We start from the raw sequence: 22,550 nt of genomic DNA, 5'->3' as shown, positions 1-22,550 counted from the left end.
TTCTGTTAGTCTCAAAGGTGCCACAGGACCCTCTGTTGCTTTTTATAATAATCACAGTTAATGTACCTTTATATATTGTAGTTTTGTCTGTAATTTGAATGTATTTTTATAAATTATTCTTTTATTGTGGTAACTAAAAGTAGAACAAGTTGTTGAGAGACGATTTACTCACATTGCAGACTTTAACATGAAATTTTTTTATGTATGTTATAAGTAAACATACCGTAACAGATCAGATCATATCTATGTCTTAATCCTTTCCTGCTAGTGTAGTGTAACTCATTCCTTTGATTTACTCATGTTGCATCATCTATTCCTAACTGGAATACAGAACAGAAAAATGTAAGATATAGTCTGACTGCAATTTATTAAACCAATAGCGGGAGATTCCTTCAGTATTTATAAATTAGTCAAGTGAGAGAGAACCTTAATGGTTTTATTATACTTCTGTCCTTTTCCTTTAAATATGTCTGCTGCCCATTACCTATAGTGATAGTATCACTTACAAGTGATAGGGCAGCAGACGTGTTTAAAGGAAAAGTACAGAAGTGTAATAAAAGCATTCATATGAGAAATAGAATGTCCAGGGTTTGTCCTGCAAAATCTTACCCGCCAGAAAGGCTCTTCATCATGTGAGTCGTCCATCAACTTTAATGAATCTACTTGTGTTACAGGGATGTTCATGTGAGCAGTTTTCAGCCTTGAAACCTTGTGCGTAATGGTACTTGCTTTGCTCACAGGAGGGTGGACTCTCTGAACTCACAGGAATGACCCCATTGAGGATTGTTCCCCTTGAATCAGATTAACAGGATTTGGGGCATAAACAGTTTGATCTACTTAATGATCTCAACACAAGCAAACAAAATAGATATTATGAGTGAGGTTCATTCCTCAGTCTGTTTGCACACATTTTGATGTATCAATGTGTCTTGCAATTATTTTGTTTATTAAATATGCCTGTTGTCTCTGCAGATGTTTTAAATACTCAGTGTTTTTGCTAATTGATAATGCCTTTATTGTTGCAGATACAGAAGTGGTGTATAAAAATAGGAATGGACATGTTGTTAAACTGAATGTAGAAACAAATACAACCACGTTATTATTGGAAAATACAACTTTTGTAAGTAATACATACTTATTTTACTCATTAAAATTGTATGTCACTTTTAAATGGCATCCAGTTAATAATAATTTGGCATTTATCTATAACAGACAAAGAATGTAGTGCTTAAAAATGATATAGAATCTATTTAGAATAGATGATATTAGAGATGGAAAATACCACCCATTCCACTGTTAATGCGAGATTTTCCAATCCAGTATATTATCATTTGCTTGGCAGACAGTCTGATAGAGGCCTTTGAAGGCTGACTTCTGCTGTGCTGCCTACAGTGAATCTAGCTGATGGGTATAATAAGTAGAGTTGATCATAAAATAGGGGGGAAATATTAAAACATTGAGAAGTTTTCCGTGGGTGGTTTTTGGTCAAAATTTGAAATTTAAAAAAATCAAAATTTGAAAAATTAAACCATATAGTTGGTTGAAAAATGTGGAAAAGTTTGAAAAAAAACCCTCAATGTTTTTTTTCCATTTTGTTGACATTACTATAGATTCAAGTAGCTCTCATAATTAAATAAAGAAAAAGTATATATTTCTCATTTCCACTAACCTCTCTCTACTTACCTGTTGCTCTGAACTTAGATTGTGTGCTCTCTGGACTTCTTGTAAAATGCCTTGCAATGGCAGAGTGCTCCCTTAATAATAATTATTCTTAGGATACTTTTTGATATTTAGCTTAAGTTTCCCTTTGTTCTATTTCATCCCATTATGCCCCAGTGATACTACCTGTAATCCTCACTTCATCAAGCCATGCGGTACATATTTCATCCTTTTCAATTCTTCCTTACAAATCTGTCCCTACAGCCCTTTGATCTTTTATGTTGCTGGTTTCTGAATTTACTTCAGTTTTTGGGGACGAAGGTGCCCAGGACTGAATTCAAGACTCATTGTCAACAGAGCCACATGGCAAGGGATTATCTCCTTCCTGGTCTGTGTTGTGATGCCTTTGCCGATGCAGCCCAAAGTTACCTTGGCTTTGTTTGCTCCCTGTATTTCATTGTAATGTAACTTCCTTTCTCCCCCACCTCAGGAGCATTCTCTGTTTCAGGGGCACCAGGCCCCAGCCAGCTGCCTCCTCTAAACACTTCAACTAGTGGTAGGAGGACAGGAGCTCTTGGGAATGAACCAATCTCCAGAAGCAAAGGACTCCCTTAGCCACTGCAGGGGGGCGGGGTCTGTATTTTCTGTTGGTATAGGCCTACAGAAAATGTGATACCCTTCTGTACTGAGCAGGAGACAGAGGGGAGGGAATTGTCTGAGGGATGTGTCTGTGAGACCCAGTGTCTCCTGGGTCTATTTCTGGAATGGTGCACCTTATATACCATCTATGCCTCAAGGCTCAATCCAACACTGAGAACAGCTGGCATTACCAATTATAAATGTCTCTTTTTGTCCACTTGGGTAAAATTGTTCCTTTTCCATATGGAAAAACACCATATTTTACAACAAATTGATGTGGACGGCAGCCAAACACTGCAAATGCCCCCTCTTTTCAGAGGGTTGCTCTTTTCTGGGTTTGCATGAGACGGGACCAGTTCAACCTCAGATCACCCAGACTGAGTTCAAGGCACAAGACACACACTCTTAATTAGAAGTTGGCAACTGATCAAAGATGCCTAATACCCAACCAACAGTCCAGCAGGCCTATATAGGGAACAGAGGCAAAGAATAGAGAGATGATGTGTCTGTTTTCCACAAGAAGCTCATTTGAATGCAGTATGTGAGCATAGTAAAAAGTTGAAAGCACAAATGAGGTAGATTCTACCCACAGTCACATATAAGTGGAATGAAAAAACTGTATGTGGAGCAGAAACCTAAACATGACTTGTAGGTATAATAATAAAAGGGAATTTTGCTGTACCTGACAACTTTCTGTCTGTGATGAATACACAGCAAACAGTCCTAACATGGGGTCATAATGAAACAGAGGCAGGTTGCAGAATTTAAATTCAAAATACTCCCACTTCTCTAAGCTCTACCCTCAAAAATGCTCCCGCTTCTCCACACTGCTAGATGTACTCTTCCAAGGCTAAACTCCTGAATCACTAATCATAATTCCTCTCTCACTGTCATATCTGCATAATCATTAGTGCATAAATAGAAATGGTGCTGGTTTAACACCCTGCAGAGCTGTCTTGTGCTCATCAAAAACACGGGCACCCCATAACACAGGCACTGGCAATGCAAGTTTCCACACATGGTCCCATCCTAGAGAAGCCACTTTTCAGTATGAAACATTCTTCCACTTTTCATTCTCTCTCTCTCTTTTTCTGTCCAAATAGCCAATAAGGGGGTGAGTTTTTCTTAGTGAGGTTGATAATTGCCTATTAGAAATCAGACTGCAATAATAAACTTCTTTCAGGGACACAACCAAAGAGGTAGTCATGGCTCTTGGTTGCTCTCTAAATTGGCTATATTTGAACCAGAATCTTATAAGTGAATATCATCTTACTTTATTACTAATCCCTTGATGCATGCAGGCCCCTAGTGTGCAGCTCAGAGGTTCTTGCTTTACTCCTTGGAGATTGCCATTTTGTGAAGAGTAAGTTTTCTTTTATCCTACTTAGTGTCACTTTCTGTCTAAAATGCAGAGGCAAAGCCTTCTGAAAAGCCTTTGAAAGACATTCACTGTGTTCCCTCTCCATGTATATCTGCCAGCAAAACTCACTCAGCACAAAAAGGCAGACCCTGGGCTCATTAGTAAGTTCTGTGTTACGTGCATTATAGAAAAGTTTTTTTTTTCCCCTTAAGAAAAATACCACTTTAGTTTTTAATCAAGGTGTAATGGTGCTGGAATTTATTAAGAAGTTCTGGTGTTTTCTTCTTTTAAAGTCTCTATTTCTCCTCCAAAGAGAATGTCTTTTAAAAGTTTCTATAGAAAACAGCAGGGTTTTTTCTCAGTCTCCTATGGATTTATTCAAAGACTGTCTTAAAAATTACTATAATTAAGCCATTTGTCCTCTCCAAACATGAGTAGAGAAGACTGAATACTTTATATAATCAGCCCATTAACAAAATAATCTAATCATTAACAAAATGTATTGATAGGGAAAAAATTACAAAACCATTTCAAGAAGCACCATAAATAGCCTATTAGCATCTCTGTAGGTTATTGATTAGATGCATTTTCTGAACTATATCATTCAACTTCAGTGAACCTGTTAGAATTAAAGAGTGAATAGTGTGCCATCTCTAGCTGGCCAATAAACAGTTAATACTCTAAACCAGTGATATGCAAATGTTAACAGCTGGAAGCTAAGCAACTTCAATAGTCCATGGAGCCAAAGAGTCTAGAAACTAATCAACACTAAACAACATGGCATCTTGAATTTATATTATGATGCTGTATCAATGTGTGATGGCAATACATTCTCTATTATTTAGCTAATGTTCCTGTCACCCTGGAATGTAAGCTCCTGCTCACCAATTTAGCAGTCAGCAGCAAATTTTTATCCTTATTACACACTATAATTCCAAAACGATTTTGGAGTCATACCACATTTTTGTCTAAATAAGGTTGCCATTTTTCTGACATGCTTTTTTTTTCTCCTTTTTTAACAGACTCTTTTTACTGTCATTTCTTTTAAAACTTTGTCAATAAATGGATTAACTGTTAGTAACCCAATCATAAACGCAATTTCAGAGATGGCTGCATGAAGGAACAAGAAAGGGGGTCTGCATGCTTGCTTGAGCTCATGAAATGCATGCAGATGGTCTCTCATCTTTCTCCCATCCCTCACCATACTACCAGCATGGCCGCCCTCACCTAGATTATATAAACCCCAAACAAAAAACAATACAGGAAATTGCAAATATGAAAAAAGTATAGGGACCCAGTGACCCATAATCCACTTCCCAATTCATAGCCACTGAAAACAACCAATGTCAACATTTCCCTTCCTTCCACTGCCACCCCCCAAAAAAGACCACTAAAAATTAGTAACTGAAAATATGGCAAATGTATTAATTCTCAAAAACTGCTAGGATCCATCTACCACATGTGCGATGATTAAGGATGTGGGAAGAAGTTAGAAACATAAATAAAATAGGGGCTGTTGCTTTAAGACCTACCAGTTCCTGGCCCATTCACTTTGGTGCTACCCAGTCTCCATCCACATGTTAGCTGATTGTGCATATCTTGTGACTGCAGTGGAAAGTCTTAACCTTGAAGGATGACAGCAACAGAAAGGCGGGAGGGGAGGGGGGGAGTAATTTATGCATCACTATTCACACATGCAGTATTGTTAAGATAAATCAATCCTGCTCTTTGTGACCAGAGGCAGGATTCAACAGCAGGAAGGCCATCAAAGCACTTGTGTTCCAGATAGGAAACTAGGTGCATCCTAATAAATTTGTTAGTCTCTAAGGTGCCACAAGTACTCCTGTTCTTTTTAGGTGCATCCTGTGCAGAGTGTGAAGGGGATAATAGAGAGAAAGGAGAGTGTTTTAACTCTCTCTAACCTCAGGAGAGACCTGCAGACCATGAATTTTCACCTTCCATTGCTAAGAGGACAGAGCATGGAGTTATGAGAATCTCTGCAAGGAAAAAAAAAAACATGGCTCACAAATAACGCTAAGGAACTATCTATATTTATACAAGGAAATGCCTTGTGCTTATTATTGTAATACAAATAGAGTAATGATATTCTTATTTGAACATCACACATTAATCACAGAAGCACAGAGATGAGTGGTCCTAGGTCACAGAGTGAGGCAGTAGCAACCTGGGGTACCACCAGGAGTCTAGACTTTGTCTTTTGCTGTAGCCAGTAAATCAAACAGCTTAGCTCAACAGCATCAGATCACCTCAGCAGAAAAGCATCTGGGTGGGAGGAGACATTCTCTTACTTCCTTTATTGCTGGCATGGCATTTCTTTTTTCTCTTCCCACTCCTTGTAACCTTCTGGCTGTAGAGGAGCAGGGCAAATGGAAGGAGGAGTGATTCATTTCCCCCCAACACTTCTGCGTAAAAGAAAGAGTTAGTTTCTCCTCCTTTTGCTGATCTCTCCACACTCCACTAACTGTATGCATATTATCATATATGCAGCAGAAGCCGTAGGATCAATTTCTGGCAGCATGGTTGGAAGGAAGGAAATGGGTTTAACTGGACAAGGGAGCCCTTTGTGCAGCCAGTTTCGTTCTGGAGTTATCCCTGCTATGAAAACTTGCCTTTCTGAGTCACACTTACTGTCCAGCAAGCATTCAAGAGAATGCCACATCAAATTAATGCAGTCCCTCTACTTTCCTTGCCCTTTAGAGGACTAATCTTAGAAATATAGAATAAAATAATTTGGATTTATGCAGTTGCCTCATCATGCATATTTAATTATCCCAAAATTATGTTCTAGTTTGATCCCCTCACATAGTTAGGGGACCCTGTTAAAAATATGAATCTCATGCGCTTATGTTTACCCTTGCGCTTCAAAAATCCACCTTCCCCATGGCCCTGGTTCCCCTGCCTTTTCAAGAAAGCTTAATGTCAGGCTTAAGAGCCTCTGTCCCGGGTCTCATCCAGTTAATCTGTTTAAACTGCACAAGTTTCCAGGGGCTTCCCATTTGATGTACCCAGAGTGTATTGTGCTTCTAGTATGATATTACTGTGGGCCATCTTTTGCACGTGGATTGATAGAGAGGGATTACTTTTTGCTGCCTGCTAATTAGATGCATGGTGTCAGATGGGTGAGCAGAGCAGAAGTAGTTTTGGCTCATGAATCACGATTAGGCTCTGTGGCAACCCAGCTGTAGAAGCCCTGCAGAGGCCTTGCAGCCAAAAGCACAGAATTAGAATTTTAGTCTGAATGGAGCTTTTGGCAGTGAATATTTTTGTGATATTTCACATAGAATTGTTCGCAGTAAGCTTTCTTTTATTGTCACCTTCCTCTCTCTTGACTGGAAACTCAATACAGCATCATAGTGCAATTATAGTTCTTTGTTGATTATCGTAGCTTTAATTGCAAAAGCAGCTTACATGGTTCTGTTTTATTTAAGAGCTTTCCACAAAAGATTAATAAGAGTGAATAATAGTAAATGCTTTAAACTACACTTTATACCACATAAATATTACTCACTTTTGCAACATGGGGTGTTTTAATGACACTTACATGCTGTGAATATGTTATGAACATTAGAACATCACCCACATATGCACTTCTAAATGCTAAATAACCTCTACAGCTAATTTATTTTATATTATGGTTTATTAGTGCAGTGCAACAATGCACATAGATATGCGAAAATCTGAGAGAATGATTGATAAATAAAATTGTAAGGATCCCTTGGTAAAAGTTCAAGAACATCTGCAACAGTTTTCGTAACTCATCAGAGTGGTCAATATCCACAAATTTGTTCAAAATATGTTTGTAAATAAGGGGGAGGCTTTTTAAAGCACAAAGGAAAGGCACTTAACTGCCCTTTGTATCTTTTTGAAAATCCGTCCCTAATTATACACAATGCTGCAAGTCCCTTCACAGTCTCTACTTGCACAGGCAACCTTAACACAGGAATTTCCTAACTTCTGAATGCTTGACTTTACAACCTGAATTCCTTGTTTAGTGTGATTTTTGTATATAATTTATCGTATACTGTAGAATACATAAAAATCTCAGGCCAGACCCAATAACAGGAGAATCCACTCAAGTTTGGATTTTGCCTACTCTATCTATCAGTCTATGCACCTGACTTCATCAGTCTCTTTAATTTCATGCACCTGCCATTGTTTTTCTTGTTCCATTGACCTCGCATGTTGCTAGTCTCTTCTGTCTAGGTCTTTTTTTTGTGTGTGTGTGTCTTTTTATTAGCTTTCTAGGGGGCTGTTATTTTTTTATTTCCAGTTCTGTGTCTCTCTTGGCTATATTTCTTTTTGCTGTAAGGCCCCCTCTGTTATCAGGATCCATTTCTCTCTCTTCTTGGGCCGTCCTCAATTACTTCCTACCATACTTATATGCCCCTTATTACTGTAGTAGCTCAGTGCCTTACAGTCTTTAATGTATTTATTTTCACAATGCTGCTGGGAGATCGGGAAGTCATATTATCCCATTTTACAGAATGGGAACTGAGGCACAAAGGTTAATTGACTTGCTCAGTCGCACAGAAACAGAACTAGTTTCCCAAGTCCTGGCCTCGTGTCCTAACCACTGGACCATCCTTCTCCAATTACCCTGCATTTTCTGACTGCTACCAGACTTTCTTCTTAAGCCTTCTCTGTCTACTGCTACACTGCCTTTTCTGTAGCTAGGACCTGTCCACTAAGTGCTCCCTATCCTAATCATCACAATGGTCCTGAATCCTTTCTCAGTCCACCTTTACACTGGTACAAAACTCTGTGTACCAAACTTCTGATTTACAGAAATGAAAGGGGGCCTGATGCTCACCGTTCCCATAGTTGCCACTGCCGCTTCAGGAAACTATTTTGAAACTTAGTGCCATGTTAATGCTATCCACGTAATCCTTACCCTTTGATTACTGCTCTGCATTGCCACTTGGCCAATGACCATCTGATAAGGTGACCTGAACAGGTCAATGAACATCAACAGCATAGTCCCTCAGCTAATATTGTGAAGACACAAATTACTGTGTGACGTGCTAAGTATTATTTTTTACGGTCAATTTTAGAGGAACAGTCTTGAAATGGCTCTATTCTTGGTAGGGTTAAAAGCACTAAAGTCCCAGGTTAATAAAATGCTTAATGAAAACCAAACAAAACAGAAAATCCCTCCCCCAGAAAGGTAGAGAACATGCTGGCTAGAAACAGATGTGCAGATGTGGTTGCCCCATCTCAAAAAAAATATATTGGAATTGGAAAAGGTTCAGAAAAGGGCAACAAAAATTATTAGGGGTATGGAACGGCTTCCATATAAGGAGAGATTAATAAGACTGTGACTTTTCAGCTTGGAAAGAGATGACTAAGGGGGGATATGATAGAGGTCTATAAAATCATGACTGGTGTGGAGAAAGTAAATAAAGAAGTGTTATTTACTCCTCATAACACACAAACTAGGGGCCACCAAATGAAATTAATAGGCAGCAGGTTTAAAAAAAGCAAAAGCAAGTATGTCTAATTCTTTGCCAGAGGATGTTGTGAAGGCCAAGACTATAACAGGGTTCCAAAAAAGAACTAGATTAGTTCATGGAGGATATGTCCATCAATGGCTATTAGTCAGGTATGGATGGTGTCCCTAGCCTCTGTCTTCCAGAAGCTGGGAATGAGTGACAGGGGATGGATCACTTGATAATTACTTGTTCTGTTCATTCCCATTGGGGCACCTGGCATTGGCCTCTGTCAGAAGACAGGATACTGGGCTGGATTGACCTTTGGTCTGACCCAGTATGACCATTCTTATGTAAACAATAACCCTTCCCTCAAAAAAAAATAAAATAAAAAACCCACAAAAAACCTGTATTTCTCTTCTGAGGATCTCATTTCAAAACACTTCTAAAGTTATGTAGAGACTGGAAGCAGCATCAGTTATCAGTTATAATCAGGCCCAGTGTGCACTGAACTGTCGTAAGTTCGACACCAGCTGACATCCTCTCACCCATAAGGGAGTCAGACGTCTGTCACGTGGGCAAGGAAGAACCCGGAAGAAGAGCATGTGGAACACCTACTCTCTCTGCCTTTCTTTCACTATGATGGTCCTACAGACTCTGAGCCTGGCATATTTTTCCTATTTGTCATGAATAGAAGTACAGGTGCTAACTTGTTTTTTCCCTAGAAAGCTGTTTTCTGTGAATATAATGGTGAAAATTAACACTGGCTAAATTTCTTATTTTATTGCCAAACTTATCGTTTGATGCCCCCCCAAAAAACGAGGCTGAGATTTTCACAAAAGCCTAAGGAAGTTAGGCACCCAAACACTAGTGAAATTCAAATGGGCACCTCACTAACTCCCTTAGGCTCATTTGAAAATCTCAATCTCGATAAATACGTTCATTGCATTTTTAAAGTGAATTTTGGAAAGTGTTAGCATGCATGGATTGCCAAGCTTATTTAGTATGTTTTCTGCTGGCCTAATATTAATTTTCCTGCTTGTGGAACGTATAAAAATATTCCATATTTTCAACTTCTGTTAGCAAGAATAATCCCATTATACCAGAAGGAGGGAAATAATCTGCCAAAGCCACTAGCTGTAATTAGGAGCTAATTTACTTACACTCCACTTATACATGTGACACTCCCAGAACCATACAAAACAGTGCAGGTGAGTGCAAGGTGAACCAGGACATCTTCAGCATGTCTCACACAATTATAAATCCCTAGATACTTGAGATGATCTTTTAATGGAAAATAAGAAACTAGCTCATACTGGCTTTGCCTAAAAGTGCCAACATTCTGCAGCTGAGCTGCCCAGGTGTTTACTCTGAGTGCGTCATTAGTGTTGTAGTGGCATAATCACTGACTGAAGATTCTCACTAAATGCAGGAAACCTCACTTGCTTGAAAATGATTTTGGAAAACTTCCCAGGTTATATATTGCAGAAGACTGAGTTAGTGTGGCAATAATTAATACATTGCCAGAATGAAGTAGAACTTCACATCTAAAAATGTTCTTAGTGCTTTGCCAAATAAGTGAAATGTTCATATACATGATCTGTCTTGACTGCATAAGTCAGTCAGTCAATCAAGGTTAGGTTGTGGGGACAGGAATCTCTTGTTTTGAACAAGCAAAACAATTTATTTTAAACCCACAATCCTTTTCCTTTCTTTTTCTCTGGTGGCTTTTTGTATTTCTTTTTTCCTCCGGCCACTTGTAGAAGTGCTGTGCTCAATATTAAAATAATACATTTACTATGGGTGTTTTGTTTCAAAACCTAAGTTTTCCCAGTGATTTCTTTGCAAGGTTGGTTCTATTAGTTTTGAAAGGGCTAAAATTCTGCCTTCAGAGTCAAACATGTAGTTTCCTCTGAATTTAGCGAGAGACGTACATACACTTATCTGAGGGCATTAGCTAGCCTGAATGTGGTGTTTAGCAAGGCCCAGTTTAGACACCCTTGCATACCCCAAGTTAGTCAGCTCAGGCATTTGTGTACATGTGCACAGGCCCTTTGAGAATAGCAGCATCCACGAAAAACCTTTTTATTGTGGGTATACCCAATTCTGGGCTACTATTCCCACCCCCAGTTATGCTGCTTCTATTCTTTTCATCTTGCCAATATCTTCACTGCCTGGTTTTTGACCCTTTCTTTCTGTAGATAGCAAATATTTCCAAATGAAGGTAAAATATTTTTCTTCAGTGGTACTATTTCTTCTGGCACACTGATCCTCTTTCTACATCAAATGCATTAAATTCTTTCTGACATCAGCATTACCCCTTGATTAAATTACAATACTCAATTCAATTGAGTGTCATGTAGACTTAACCATATATAAAGCAATATTAGTTTTATAATGCTGCTTTCTGTTTCACTTTACTTTCCACCAGGGATTTTTCTTCTTGTTTTCTTTGAATTTCCTGTAAAATAAAAGACATTTCCTCTTAGTGAAGGTTGTTCTACAAAATGTTTATGCTCATAAAGATAAAGGAGAAGCAACTAGTGAGACGAAGCTCTATTGCTTAAATGTGCTTATCCATTTTTTTCTGTACATTATTATGATGGGTTGGGTCACAGAAACGCCTTTGGGACTGCCACTTGATGTGCTGTGAGCCCATTTTTCCTACCAGCTTGGGACTCCAGTACCTTGCCTTGTTTGAACCAGACATGCTTGCCTGCTGCAAACACAGATTCAAGTCTGAACCACGTCCCGCACAAGCTGTAGGCTTAATTGAAAGCAGCGTAAGAAGTGCTCCTGTCTTCAACACTCAGATACCCAGCTCCCAATGGGGTCCAAACCCCAAATAAATCCGTTTTACCCTGTATAAAGCTTATATAGGGTAAACTCATAAATTGTTCACCCTCTGTAACACTGATAGAGAGATATGCACATTAATTAATACATACTCTGGGTTCATTAATAAGTAAAAAGTGATTTTATTAAATAAAAAAAGTAGGATTTAAGTGGTTCTAAGTAATAACAGACAGAACAAAGCAAATTACCAAGCAAAATAAAATAAAGCACGCAAGTCTAAGCCTAATGCTGTAAAAACTAAATGCAGGTAAATCTCACCCTCAGAGATGTTCCAATAAGCCTCTTTCACAGACTATACTTCCTCCTAGTCTGGGTCCAGCAATCACTCACATGCCTGTAGTTACTGTCTTTTGTTCCAGTTTCTTTCAGGCATCGCCTTAGGGTAGAGAGGCTATCTTTTATGCCAGCTGAAGACAAAATGGAGGGGCTTCCAGGGGCTTAAATAGACTTTCTCTTGTGGGTGGAAACCCCTCTCTCTCCCTGTGTAGAATCCAGCTACAAAATGGAGTTTTGGAGTCACATGGGCAAGTCACATGCCCATGCATGACAGTTTTCTACAGGAATTCCCAGGAAAGCTCAGATGTGGATTGGCGTCTATCAAGGTTCTTTGTTTGCCAACTCTCCCAATTGCTTGAGTAACCCCTTCACACTATGTTGACCACATCTGCCTTAGGTACTTTCTAAAGCAAACACTTTAAATACAAACATAGAGCCAACACTCATAACTTCAGATATAAACATGATACATGCATACGAATAAAATGAATACATGCAGAAGGATATAACCTTTGCAAAGATATGTTACATGGCATATCTAGAATAAAACATATTCTAGTTATGTCATATTTACACTCATAAGCATATTTCTATAAAGCATTATGGGGTGCAATGTCACAATTATCTTTAAGCTTAAGCAATGAGGCATCTCTTTCATAATTGTATATGAAGTATATATCAGCAGAAGCTTAGTCTTTCCTCTACTGTGCTGATTATAGTTGCCCTCCTTCAAACAGTTAATGTTGAGCATAGTGTTGCTATCATGACCAAGTCTCAGAGTTTTTTTTAATTTGTTGATAGTGCAGCAGCCAAATTAATCTGTTGTAGTCTAATAATGTCAATGAAATTACACTGAGAATTAATATAGCCCTTCTGATGCACAAATAATTCAGTTGTTTGTAATAGGAACTATCTTGCAGTTGTAAAGGTCTTAAGTGAATGTCAGAATCTTTGGGAAAAAATGACCTTACATGTGTTAATTACCCATATTACTACCTGTTTTTAGGTAACTTTCAAAGCATCAAGATACTCAGTTTCACCAGATTTAAGATTTGTTCTTCTTGCATATGATGTCAAACAGGTAAGCAAACTACTCATACATTCAGTTTTCTCCTTAATTGACACTTTAAATGTTTTATCATTTATGATTTACCTTATGATTGCATTCCCATTATTCACAAGATGTTGATAGACAGATATATTAAATCACTATTCAAATAAACCTTTTTTTCTTCTTTTTTATGTTTTGGGACAATAAACTCTGTGTTAAAATTCCACATAGGTGAAACATTTTACTTCCCTTAATTTCAGAAATCAATATTCAGAAATAGGAGCATATTGATTTTATTACTTATTTTTGATAAGCTTCATGTTGGTAACTCACCTTAGACTACTTGTGTTTAGTATGCTGAATTTCTTGGGATAAAATATATTCATTTCCAGGTTAGAATAAAAGCCTGGCAGGTGCACTGGTAACATTCCTTTATTGTTCTCTAGACCTTTAACCTTAATGATTATGTCTGCAACCTGGAAAATATGTTGACAGCTAATAGAACATGCTAGAGTGGTGTGATGTAAAGGGAAAAAAGTAACTGCTTAAAGACTGTTATTTATTTGAGTCTCATTTAAAGTCCGTTGAAGTAAATGGGAGTTTTTCTAGTTCTTTCTTTCTTTCTTTCTTTCTTTCTTTCTTTCTTTCTTTCTACCAAGTTACAAGGAAGCAGTTATTACTAAATATAACAGCTGACATATCTGTGTTTTGTGTTGTAGGATTTTACACAGTAGATATAAGGATTCAAGTTTGATTCTTGGTCAAAATATTTCTTTGCTCCTTCTGATTTTCCTTCCTAACTATTCTGTAATATGTTTCTTATATGGAGAAATAGGGAATAATAGCAGTGCTATATTACCCTGCGTTATGGGGAGATCTTCAGTGGAGTAGCACCAAGGACAAGTGTTACCCCTTATGTCTACATACACTAAGGGCTGATTCAGTGAGCCGCTAAGAGCCCTCAAATCCCTTTGAATTCACCACTTTACAGAAGGATCCCTTTGAATTCACCACTTTACAGAAGGACCCTCTCTCTGTTTGTCATTACTGCTTTGTCTACAGCACTGTACTTCATTTTAAAGTTCAATTATCAGCAGATATTTAGAGGCAGAGAATGGTAGGTAGCCATTGTCTGAGTACACCGCAAGGACAGGAGACACTTGTTATGGATTTTAATCAGGTTGCAACTTTATTATATAGATGTCTGAGACTACCCGGAGATAAAGTGTACAATGCAGGCAAATCTATGCTTATTCAAATCAATTCTCCAGGGCTTTCATCAGCCCCTCTTTGTTTCCATTCAGGTCCCCCAGCCGACCCATGGCTTGGACCTTACCATCCACCACCCTCGTAAGAGGATTAAGGTGGGCTATGAGAACGGGGGGGGAGGAGGGAGGGAGGGCTCCCTGACGTACCAATCAGAGAAGTCCCCAACCCCCTCCCCCATTTTGTTCCTTTATCCAGTACTTTTTTTTAAGTCCTTTACCAGGCCATTTATCTGGTCACTGGCTGCCTTCCCAATGGAGTACCTGCACTGGATATCCACCAAACCTTACAAAATACATTGAGACATATGGCCTACAATCTTTTCTTCTCACCAGAAAAGGTCCTCCCTCACAACCGCTGTGGGGAAGGCAAAAAATACTCACTCCACTGAAGCCAATTCTGGTGGTGCAGGAAAAAATCCTTCCCAGCCCCCCTTTAAAAGGAGGGACGAGCGTAACGCCCAGAGCAGGTCCTAACCCAGCCTGCCATTTGCCTCCACTTGGGGAAGGAGGGTGGGTGCTGGCTTCCTTGCTGTGTGGAACAAAGAGACTTGCCCCACCCAGGTTTCGTACCTTTATGCCCTTCAGACCTCACATTCCTGGATGGGGGAGTCATTGCTGCAAAGCTGACCACCGAGCATCTTTTTTACAGCAGTTTCTGACCTCCTTCCCCCTCTTCCCCCCCCCCCCCCCAAAGCGGAGCTCTCCTTCCCAGGTAAACCCCAGACAAACTCTGCCCCACCTTAGTTGTGGTGCAGTCATTCCCTGTGCTAAAGCAGTTGAGCATGAAAACAAGTGATGAGCAGTTTGCAAATACTTCCTAGCTTATTTGATTTTGGTGGCTTTTTCTGTTCATTAATTTGTTCGGACAGATCATGATTTTCTTTTTAAATTAATTTTTGCAAAAATGTCTAGCCCTTACTTGGATAAAAGTCACACGGCACGTTTCTGTTCCTTGAAAATAGGCTTGTGACTCTCAAAATCTGAATTCCCATGCAAATTCTAGTGATTACGTTTTTCCATTATTTGCCTAAAACCTATTTTCTTGAAAATTCACACAAGTAAAATCATTTACAGAAAACAGCACAGAGGTGAAAAACAAGCAACACCATGTTAACCACATCAAACGAATATGCACAGTAATCATCCAGCTATCGGTCCTGATCCAAAGCCGTTGAAGTCAGCCACCTAACTTCACTGGGCTTTCAGATATCCTGCGTCCAAGTTCACTGCTCTATCCACTAGGCTAGGCACTCGTCTACTGTAAATTAGCATAACTCCAGTGAAGTCAAGAAAGCTACACCAATCAACCCCAACTGAAGATCTGTCCCAGGGGTATATGTGGTCACCTTAAAACCGTACAAATCACTAAAACTGTTGCATAACATAATTTTATGCTATTATGGTGCATATGAGGTAAAATGTGTGTTTTCTCATCTCACGTCCTTGGTTCATTTAGAAAACTAGTCATGCCTGATCTACTTAATTTATTTAAAACATTGATTTTGTTTTTGATGTTGTCATACTTCAACAGCTTCTCCTCTGTTTTTTCTACATTATTTGCTTCATATTATTCCCTCTCTCACTTCCACTGTTAGGAGAGTGGGGTTTGATTCTGCGTACAAGACGCCCAGGTGGCCAGTGCTAGGGGAACCCTGCAAAGATACACAGGAAGCTAGTGGCATCTATCCAGGAGTGCCAGCTCTATTTGTTTTGCCTGGCCCTCTGCCACTATAGCTCTGACAGTAACCTGCCCCTGGAATTCCCCTTTAAGGGGGATCAGTTGTGAAGAGATGATGTCATAAAGGGTTAGAAGACATGATGTTCATTCTCCCCCCAGCCCTTCCCTTGCAACCCTTTCCCAAGCAGAGATCCCCAGACCTACTGAGGACTGTCCCAAGGAAATCTATGTGTTGGTAACAGTCTTTGGATTTGCCCTCATGTAATTAATTATAATTTCATAGATTTAAAATGATAGACTTAAAAATAGAAAATAAAGTATAATGCATATTCAATTATTTTAATGAGAGCAAAATCAGGCCAGATTCTTCCTTTAGTTGATGCCATCAAAAATGTATACTGTTCTCATACAGAAGAATTTGCTTCTGGTAATGGAAGTTACCACTTTGTAGAGTAAATGTACAATTTTCAGTGGCACTCATTATTGGGAACCACAACTGGACTGTTTTAAACATTTACAGCCAGAGCCTTAGCTGGTATAAATCAGTATAGCTCTGTTGACTACACTACCTGAGAATCTGACTCTTATTTTCCCATACTCATTGTGCGTTATCAGCCATCTAACTGAATTGTAACCCTTTTGACTGGATTTAAGCTATTCATAAATATTTGGGTAATTGGTTTTTCTTTAATGAGAGTAATAGTTTACATATGTTTATCTGTGTTCCATTGTGACATAGTAATACAGCTGGTGCAGCTTTATAAATCAACAGAGTTTTGTAAAGAAGCTAGTATAATTCAACTGAATAGATTGAAGTAAAGTAGAAACGAATGTTTGTTCAAGACATTTGTCATGAAATTGTAATTAGAAACAAGGTTATTTTGATGTTTGGATTAAAAATAAATGTTGAGTTAAATTAAATAGTTGAATATTTATTTTTACCATAGTCAGCATTTTCTCTAATCTATTTTATGCTTGGAATGGCAAACTTTAATTAAATTTGCAGTTGTTTCAGCACAATTAAGATTGTTCTTTATGCATAACGGGACATAAATCTGCATGAAAATAAGCCATCTTTGAATACAAAAGTAATAATTGAATGAATCATTTAAATCATGCCTAATCAAAGGAACAAAGGAATCTAACTGTGCCACAGCAGCTGGTTTCGCGTTGCTTTCTAAACTTGGTATGCGGCAAAATAACAGCTTTTATCGCGTGCAAGATAGTTGTGTGATGAAATTATCTTCACATTATGGCATATTGATTTCTGTACACACGTTTGTCTCCTCCTTTATGACAGCACACTACACAATGTGGCTTGACGTTAAGTAAAAGTGAGAGGTACAGTCACCTTAGGGATTAGTTGTAACAATAGTGAGGTGGGAGCTGTGGAAGTGGTGGGGGTGGTTTCAGTGTATTTACTACTGTGTAGCTTCACATATTTCCAGTTCTCTTGCCTGTTCTCTGCAATTCTGTGACTTTGCCAAAACTCATGTGGATCAGCTGAGTGCAGCTCAGACTTCCATTACTGATGCTCATGCTATTTGACGAACATCCCTGAAAAAAGTTCTCGCTTTACCAAGTAGCTTACCAACAGGTGATAACTAATGTGAGGAATGAAAGTGGCCTATATTTTCAGGGGATGTGAAAAACATGGCAGTAGTAAGACTATTGCCCTGTGCCGTCCGTGCATTTATTGTATACAGAATGAGACGGATTGGGAATGGTAAATCTTTGATATTCTTGTAAGGTTATCATTTTCAGCCAAGGTCTGGAGTGGGTGATGTGACATTAAGGATGGGTGGAGGCTATATTAGGAAGCCAGTGAGGAGTGTGAGCGAAGCAATTCCCTCAATGTTGCTTTTAATAAGTGACATGACTGAAATCTGTCATTTCAGCTCTTCTTTTTTTAACTCCAGTACATGTTGATAGTAACAGCTGCCAAAAAGGTAGGTAAAGTTCTGCTTACAAAAAAGGAAAACTGCATATGCTTATTCCACCTTCCCTTTTGCACTGGCCTTAAAGAATGGCACATTAGTTCGCAAGCATGCCCTGAGCACTAAGGAGCTCAGGAAGTTTCTCCAAGGTATCTTCATTCCTCCCCAGAGCAGGGTTACCTCATAAGGATTTGATCCAAAGTCCATTGAAGTGAATGTGAGACTTTCCAAATACTTCACTAGGCTTTGGATTGGATCCTAATGCATGACCTCACCACTGCCTCACGAGAACTCAGCTTGACATTGAAGAGTGAGCTCGTGAATTGGAGCAAATTCCCTTCTCCTTTCCTCACCACTTCTCTCTCCTTATATCTCCCTTTTCCTTTGTTTTGACTTTGTGATCCCTTTCTTCTGATCCCTTTTTGTCTGCCACATGCCCTCTCTGTCCTTCAAATGCTTTCTTAATGCCAACTTATTTTAGGAACATTTCCTGTCATCTTTTCTTTACCACTAATCAGCTACAACTTGCCTTTCTTGAAGTAAGTTACATTTGCCCATTTTAGTTCCTGATTCACAAAAGCACTTATGGTATGAACTTAGATGCCTCCCCATTCAGGAATCTATGGAACGTAAGTGTGTGCTTGCCTAGATTGGGTCTTTAGACTGTAAGCCAGTCTGACTAGGGAATGTGTGTAAAACATTACTAGCTTATAGCACTGTAAATGGTGGATGGATGTGCGTGATGTCTCCAGATGCTGCTGCTGTGATAGAGTGCTACATCACTGACCCACCATCTAATTCATTGTTTGTTCTGTCGGAAGCCATACACCAGAAGAAGTGATTTTTAATAATCAGTTAGGGTAAGTGCAGGATGAAGGAGAACGCAAGCCTGTGCAGAAAGAAGGGGAGGAAGCTGAGTCATGACACTAACTGTTTTTTGAATTGATCGTTCTATGTGAATGAACAATATTTCAGAACACTTTTTGAAAAGTTGTAGTTTAATGCACCAAACAAAGTAATGACTCAAGCACAGCAAGATAGTTGAAGAGAAATCAGCAGAGATTGAAGTTGCTTATCCGCTGTGCGGGGATGCTTATCATCACTCCACTGTTATTATATGTATTTTTACAGAATAATAACAGAGCTGACCACAATCTACAAAGAACTGAGGGTAAATTGAGAGAAGTGGCACACTCATCGAGCTTTTTCAGTGTGCCTATGATATTAGCTTTTAGAGTGCACTGCAAAAGATCTACAAGAGCTTATTTGCAGATTAGAAGAATCCAGGAGAAAAAATGCATTAAAGCCCTAAATTATGGTTATCTGTTATGCATTATGAGATAATCTTCCTACCAATTACTTGGCAGTTAAATGTTCAGTTATGTCAGTAATCTTATCTTCTTGGTCTGTGAAATTAATTATGGTAATTGTTCTGCTGAAATTGAAAGAGAGGAAAATCAGTTTGCTGATTGTTTTCTCAATCTAGAGATTATTCAGAGTTAGAATAAACAATGTGAAATATCAAAATGATACAGGTGTTTTCAACAAAATGATGCCGTACTGTTATGGAAGTCTGACTATGGAGTATTATTTCCCAGGAAGCACTAGCTGTAGGTTGGTGATGTTATCATTTAACAAAGCCACCCCCTGAATTCACCTGCACACCACTCGTTTTTGGAGTACTGCATATGAAATAAAGAACTGTCTTTAAAAATGCTGCCCACCTGCCTCAAAGGGCAGAGCAACTTGCTGGGGCCAGTGGTGAAATGGGACAGTTTCAGCAGGAAGGGAAGGAGACACTCATTCTGGCACACTAGGTAGCTCCTTCCCTGGGAGTCTCTGGCCATGGAGGAGGCATGCTGATTGGCCAGAATTCCCTAGCTCCCAGAATTTAACTTGGTGCAGAGGCCATGTGGAGCCTCTTTCAACTCCATTCCAGCAGCACGACTCTTCCTCCCTCCCCCCTGAACTAGGAACAGGAATCTGGTCTGACAGATGCTGTGGGTCTAGCTGATCGCCTGTTTGGGGGTCAGGATGGAATTGTTTCTACCATGGGCCAATTGGCAGAGAACCAGGGAGAGGTTTTTTTGCCTTCCTCACTGCGCCTTCAAGCCACAGTGACTTAAGTAGGAATGCGCTTAGTACCTTACTGAGGTACTTGGGTTGACTTGTTTATTTGTTGCAACTTGTGGCCAGTTTCAAGTGTGGTAAAAAGAATAAAATGAATTGTTATCTGAGAGAAAAGGCCTGGGATTTTGGTGATGGGCCTTGGACTCACAGGTGAGACCTTGTGGCCCTCATGGCCTGAGGTCCCCACCCTTCTGCACCCTCTGCCCCTCTCCCGGGGGAAGGATGTTAGGACTCAGAGAGAGCTGAGCCCTGCAGGTAGGCTGAGGAGAGCCTATCCTGAGTGACAGGTTATATGGTAAGGAGCCCTGTACCCCCCGCACTGGAGCCAATGAAATGCTGGTAATGGAGAGTATGGGTGATGGGTGGGTAGCAACCCCTGCCCCGGGTGAAAGTTTAATAAAAGTTGTAGCCTGCCACTTAATTCCATGCATGTCTGTCTCATTTTGCCCCTGTGTCCGCATCAAAGGCAAGTTTCTTCAGATTTGTATGTTACTCACACATAAGAACGGCCATACTGGGTCAGACTAAAGGTCCATCTAGCCCAGTATCCTATCTTCCGACTGACCATTACCAGGTGCCCCAGAGTGAATGAACAGAACAGATAATCATCAAGTGATCCATCCCCTGTCACCCATTCCCAGCTTCTGGAAAACAGAGGCTAGGCACATCATCCCTGCCCATCCTGGCTAATAGCCATTGATGGACCTATCTTCCATGAACTTATCTAGTTCTTTTTTGAACCCTGTTATAGTCCTGGCCTTCACAACATCCTCTGACAAGAAGTTCCACAGGTTGATTGTGCATTGTGTGAACAAATACTTCCTTTTGTTTGTTTTAAACCTGCTGCCTATTAATTTCATTTGGTGGCCCCTAGTTCTTGTATTATGAGAAGGAGTAAATAACACTTCCTTATTTACTTTCTCCACACAAGTCATGATTTTAGAGACCTCTATCATATCTCCCCTTAGTCGCCTCTTTTCCAAGATGAAAAGTTCCAGTCTTACTAATCTTTCCTCATATGGCACCCATTCCATACCCCAATCATTTTTGTTGCCCTTTTGTGAACCTTTTCCAATTCCAATATAACTTGTTTGAGATGGGGCAACCATATCTGCACGCAGTATTCAAGATGTGGGCATACCATGGATTTATATACAGGCAATATGATAATTTCCATTTTATTATCTAATCCCTCTCTTAATGATTCCCAACATTCTGTTAACTTTTTGAACTGCCACTGCACATTGAGTGGATGTTTTCAGAGAACTATCCACAATGATGCCAAGATCTGTTTCTTGAGTGGTAACAGCTAATTTAGACCCCATCATTTTATGTGTATAGTTGGGATTATGTTTTCCTTTGTGCATTACTTTGCATTTATCAACATTGAATTTCATCTGCCATTTTGTTGCCCAGTCACCCAGTTTTGAGAGAGCTTTTTGTAGCTCTTTGCAGTCTACCTGGGACTTAACTATCTTGAGTAGTTTTGTATCATCTGCAAATTTTGCCACCTCACTGTTTACCCCTTTTTCCAGGTCATTTATGAATATGTTGACTAGGACTGGTCCCAGTACAGACCCCTGGGGGACACCACTATTTACTTCTTTCCATTCTGAAAACTGACCATTTATTCCTACCCTTTGTTTCCTATCTTTTAACCAGTTACCAATCCATGAGATAACCTTCCCTCTTATCCCATGACTGCTTACTTTGCTTAAGAGCCTTTGATAAGGGACCTTGTCAAAGGCCTTCTGAAAATCTAAATACACTATATCCACTGGATCCCCCTTGTCCACGTGTTTGTGATACCCTCAAAGAATTCTAGTAGATTGGTGAGGCATGATTTCCCTTTACAAACACCATGTTGACTATTCCCCAACAAATTATGTTCATCTATGTGTCTGACAATTTTGTTCTTTACTATAGTTTTAACCAGTTTGCCCGGTACTGAAGTCAGGCTTACTGGCCTTTAATTGCTGGGGTCACCTCTGAAGCCCTTTTTAAAAATTGGCATCACATTAGCTATCGTCCAGTCATTTGGTACAGAAGCTAATTTAAATGATAGGTTACAGACTACAGTTAGTAGTCCTGCAATTTCACATTTTAGTTCCTTCAGAACTCTTGGGTGAATACCTGGTCCTGGTCTTGGTGACTTATTACTGTTTAGTTTATCAATTTGTTCCAAAACCTCCTCTAATGACACCTCAATCTGGGACAGTTCCTGAGATTTGTCACCTAAAAAGAATGTT

At 39.4% G+C, this 22,550-nt stretch overlaps 1 protein-coding gene across 2 annotated transcripts in view; it reads left to right on the top strand.

The window, feature by feature from the left end:
* The window catches only part of DPP10 (dipeptidyl peptidase like 10), a 427,130-nt gene that overhangs the window by 219,250 nt on the left and 185,330 nt on the right, over window positions 1-22,550 (top strand). For both annotated transcript variants that reach the window (XM_026647418.1, XM_026647420.1), the window contains exons 4-5: window positions 1,026-1,120; window positions 13,244-13,318. In XM_026647418.1, the coding sequence (XP_026503203.1) occupies window positions 1,026-1,120; window positions 13,244-13,318 (170 nt within the window). The remainder of the gene's footprint in view (window positions 1-1,025; window positions 1,121-13,243; window positions 13,319-22,550) is intronic.

The sequence above is a fragment of the Terrapene carolina genome, unplaced genomic scaffold (genome assembly GCF_002925995.2).
Source record: "Terrapene carolina triunguis isolate 2854851 unplaced genomic scaffold, T_m_triunguis-2.0 Scaffold62, whole genome shotgun sequence".
Taxonomy (NCBI): domain Eukaryota; kingdom Metazoa; phylum Chordata; order Testudines; family Emydidae; genus Terrapene; species Terrapene triunguis.
This window is presented reverse-complemented; position numbering and strand designations above follow the sequence as displayed.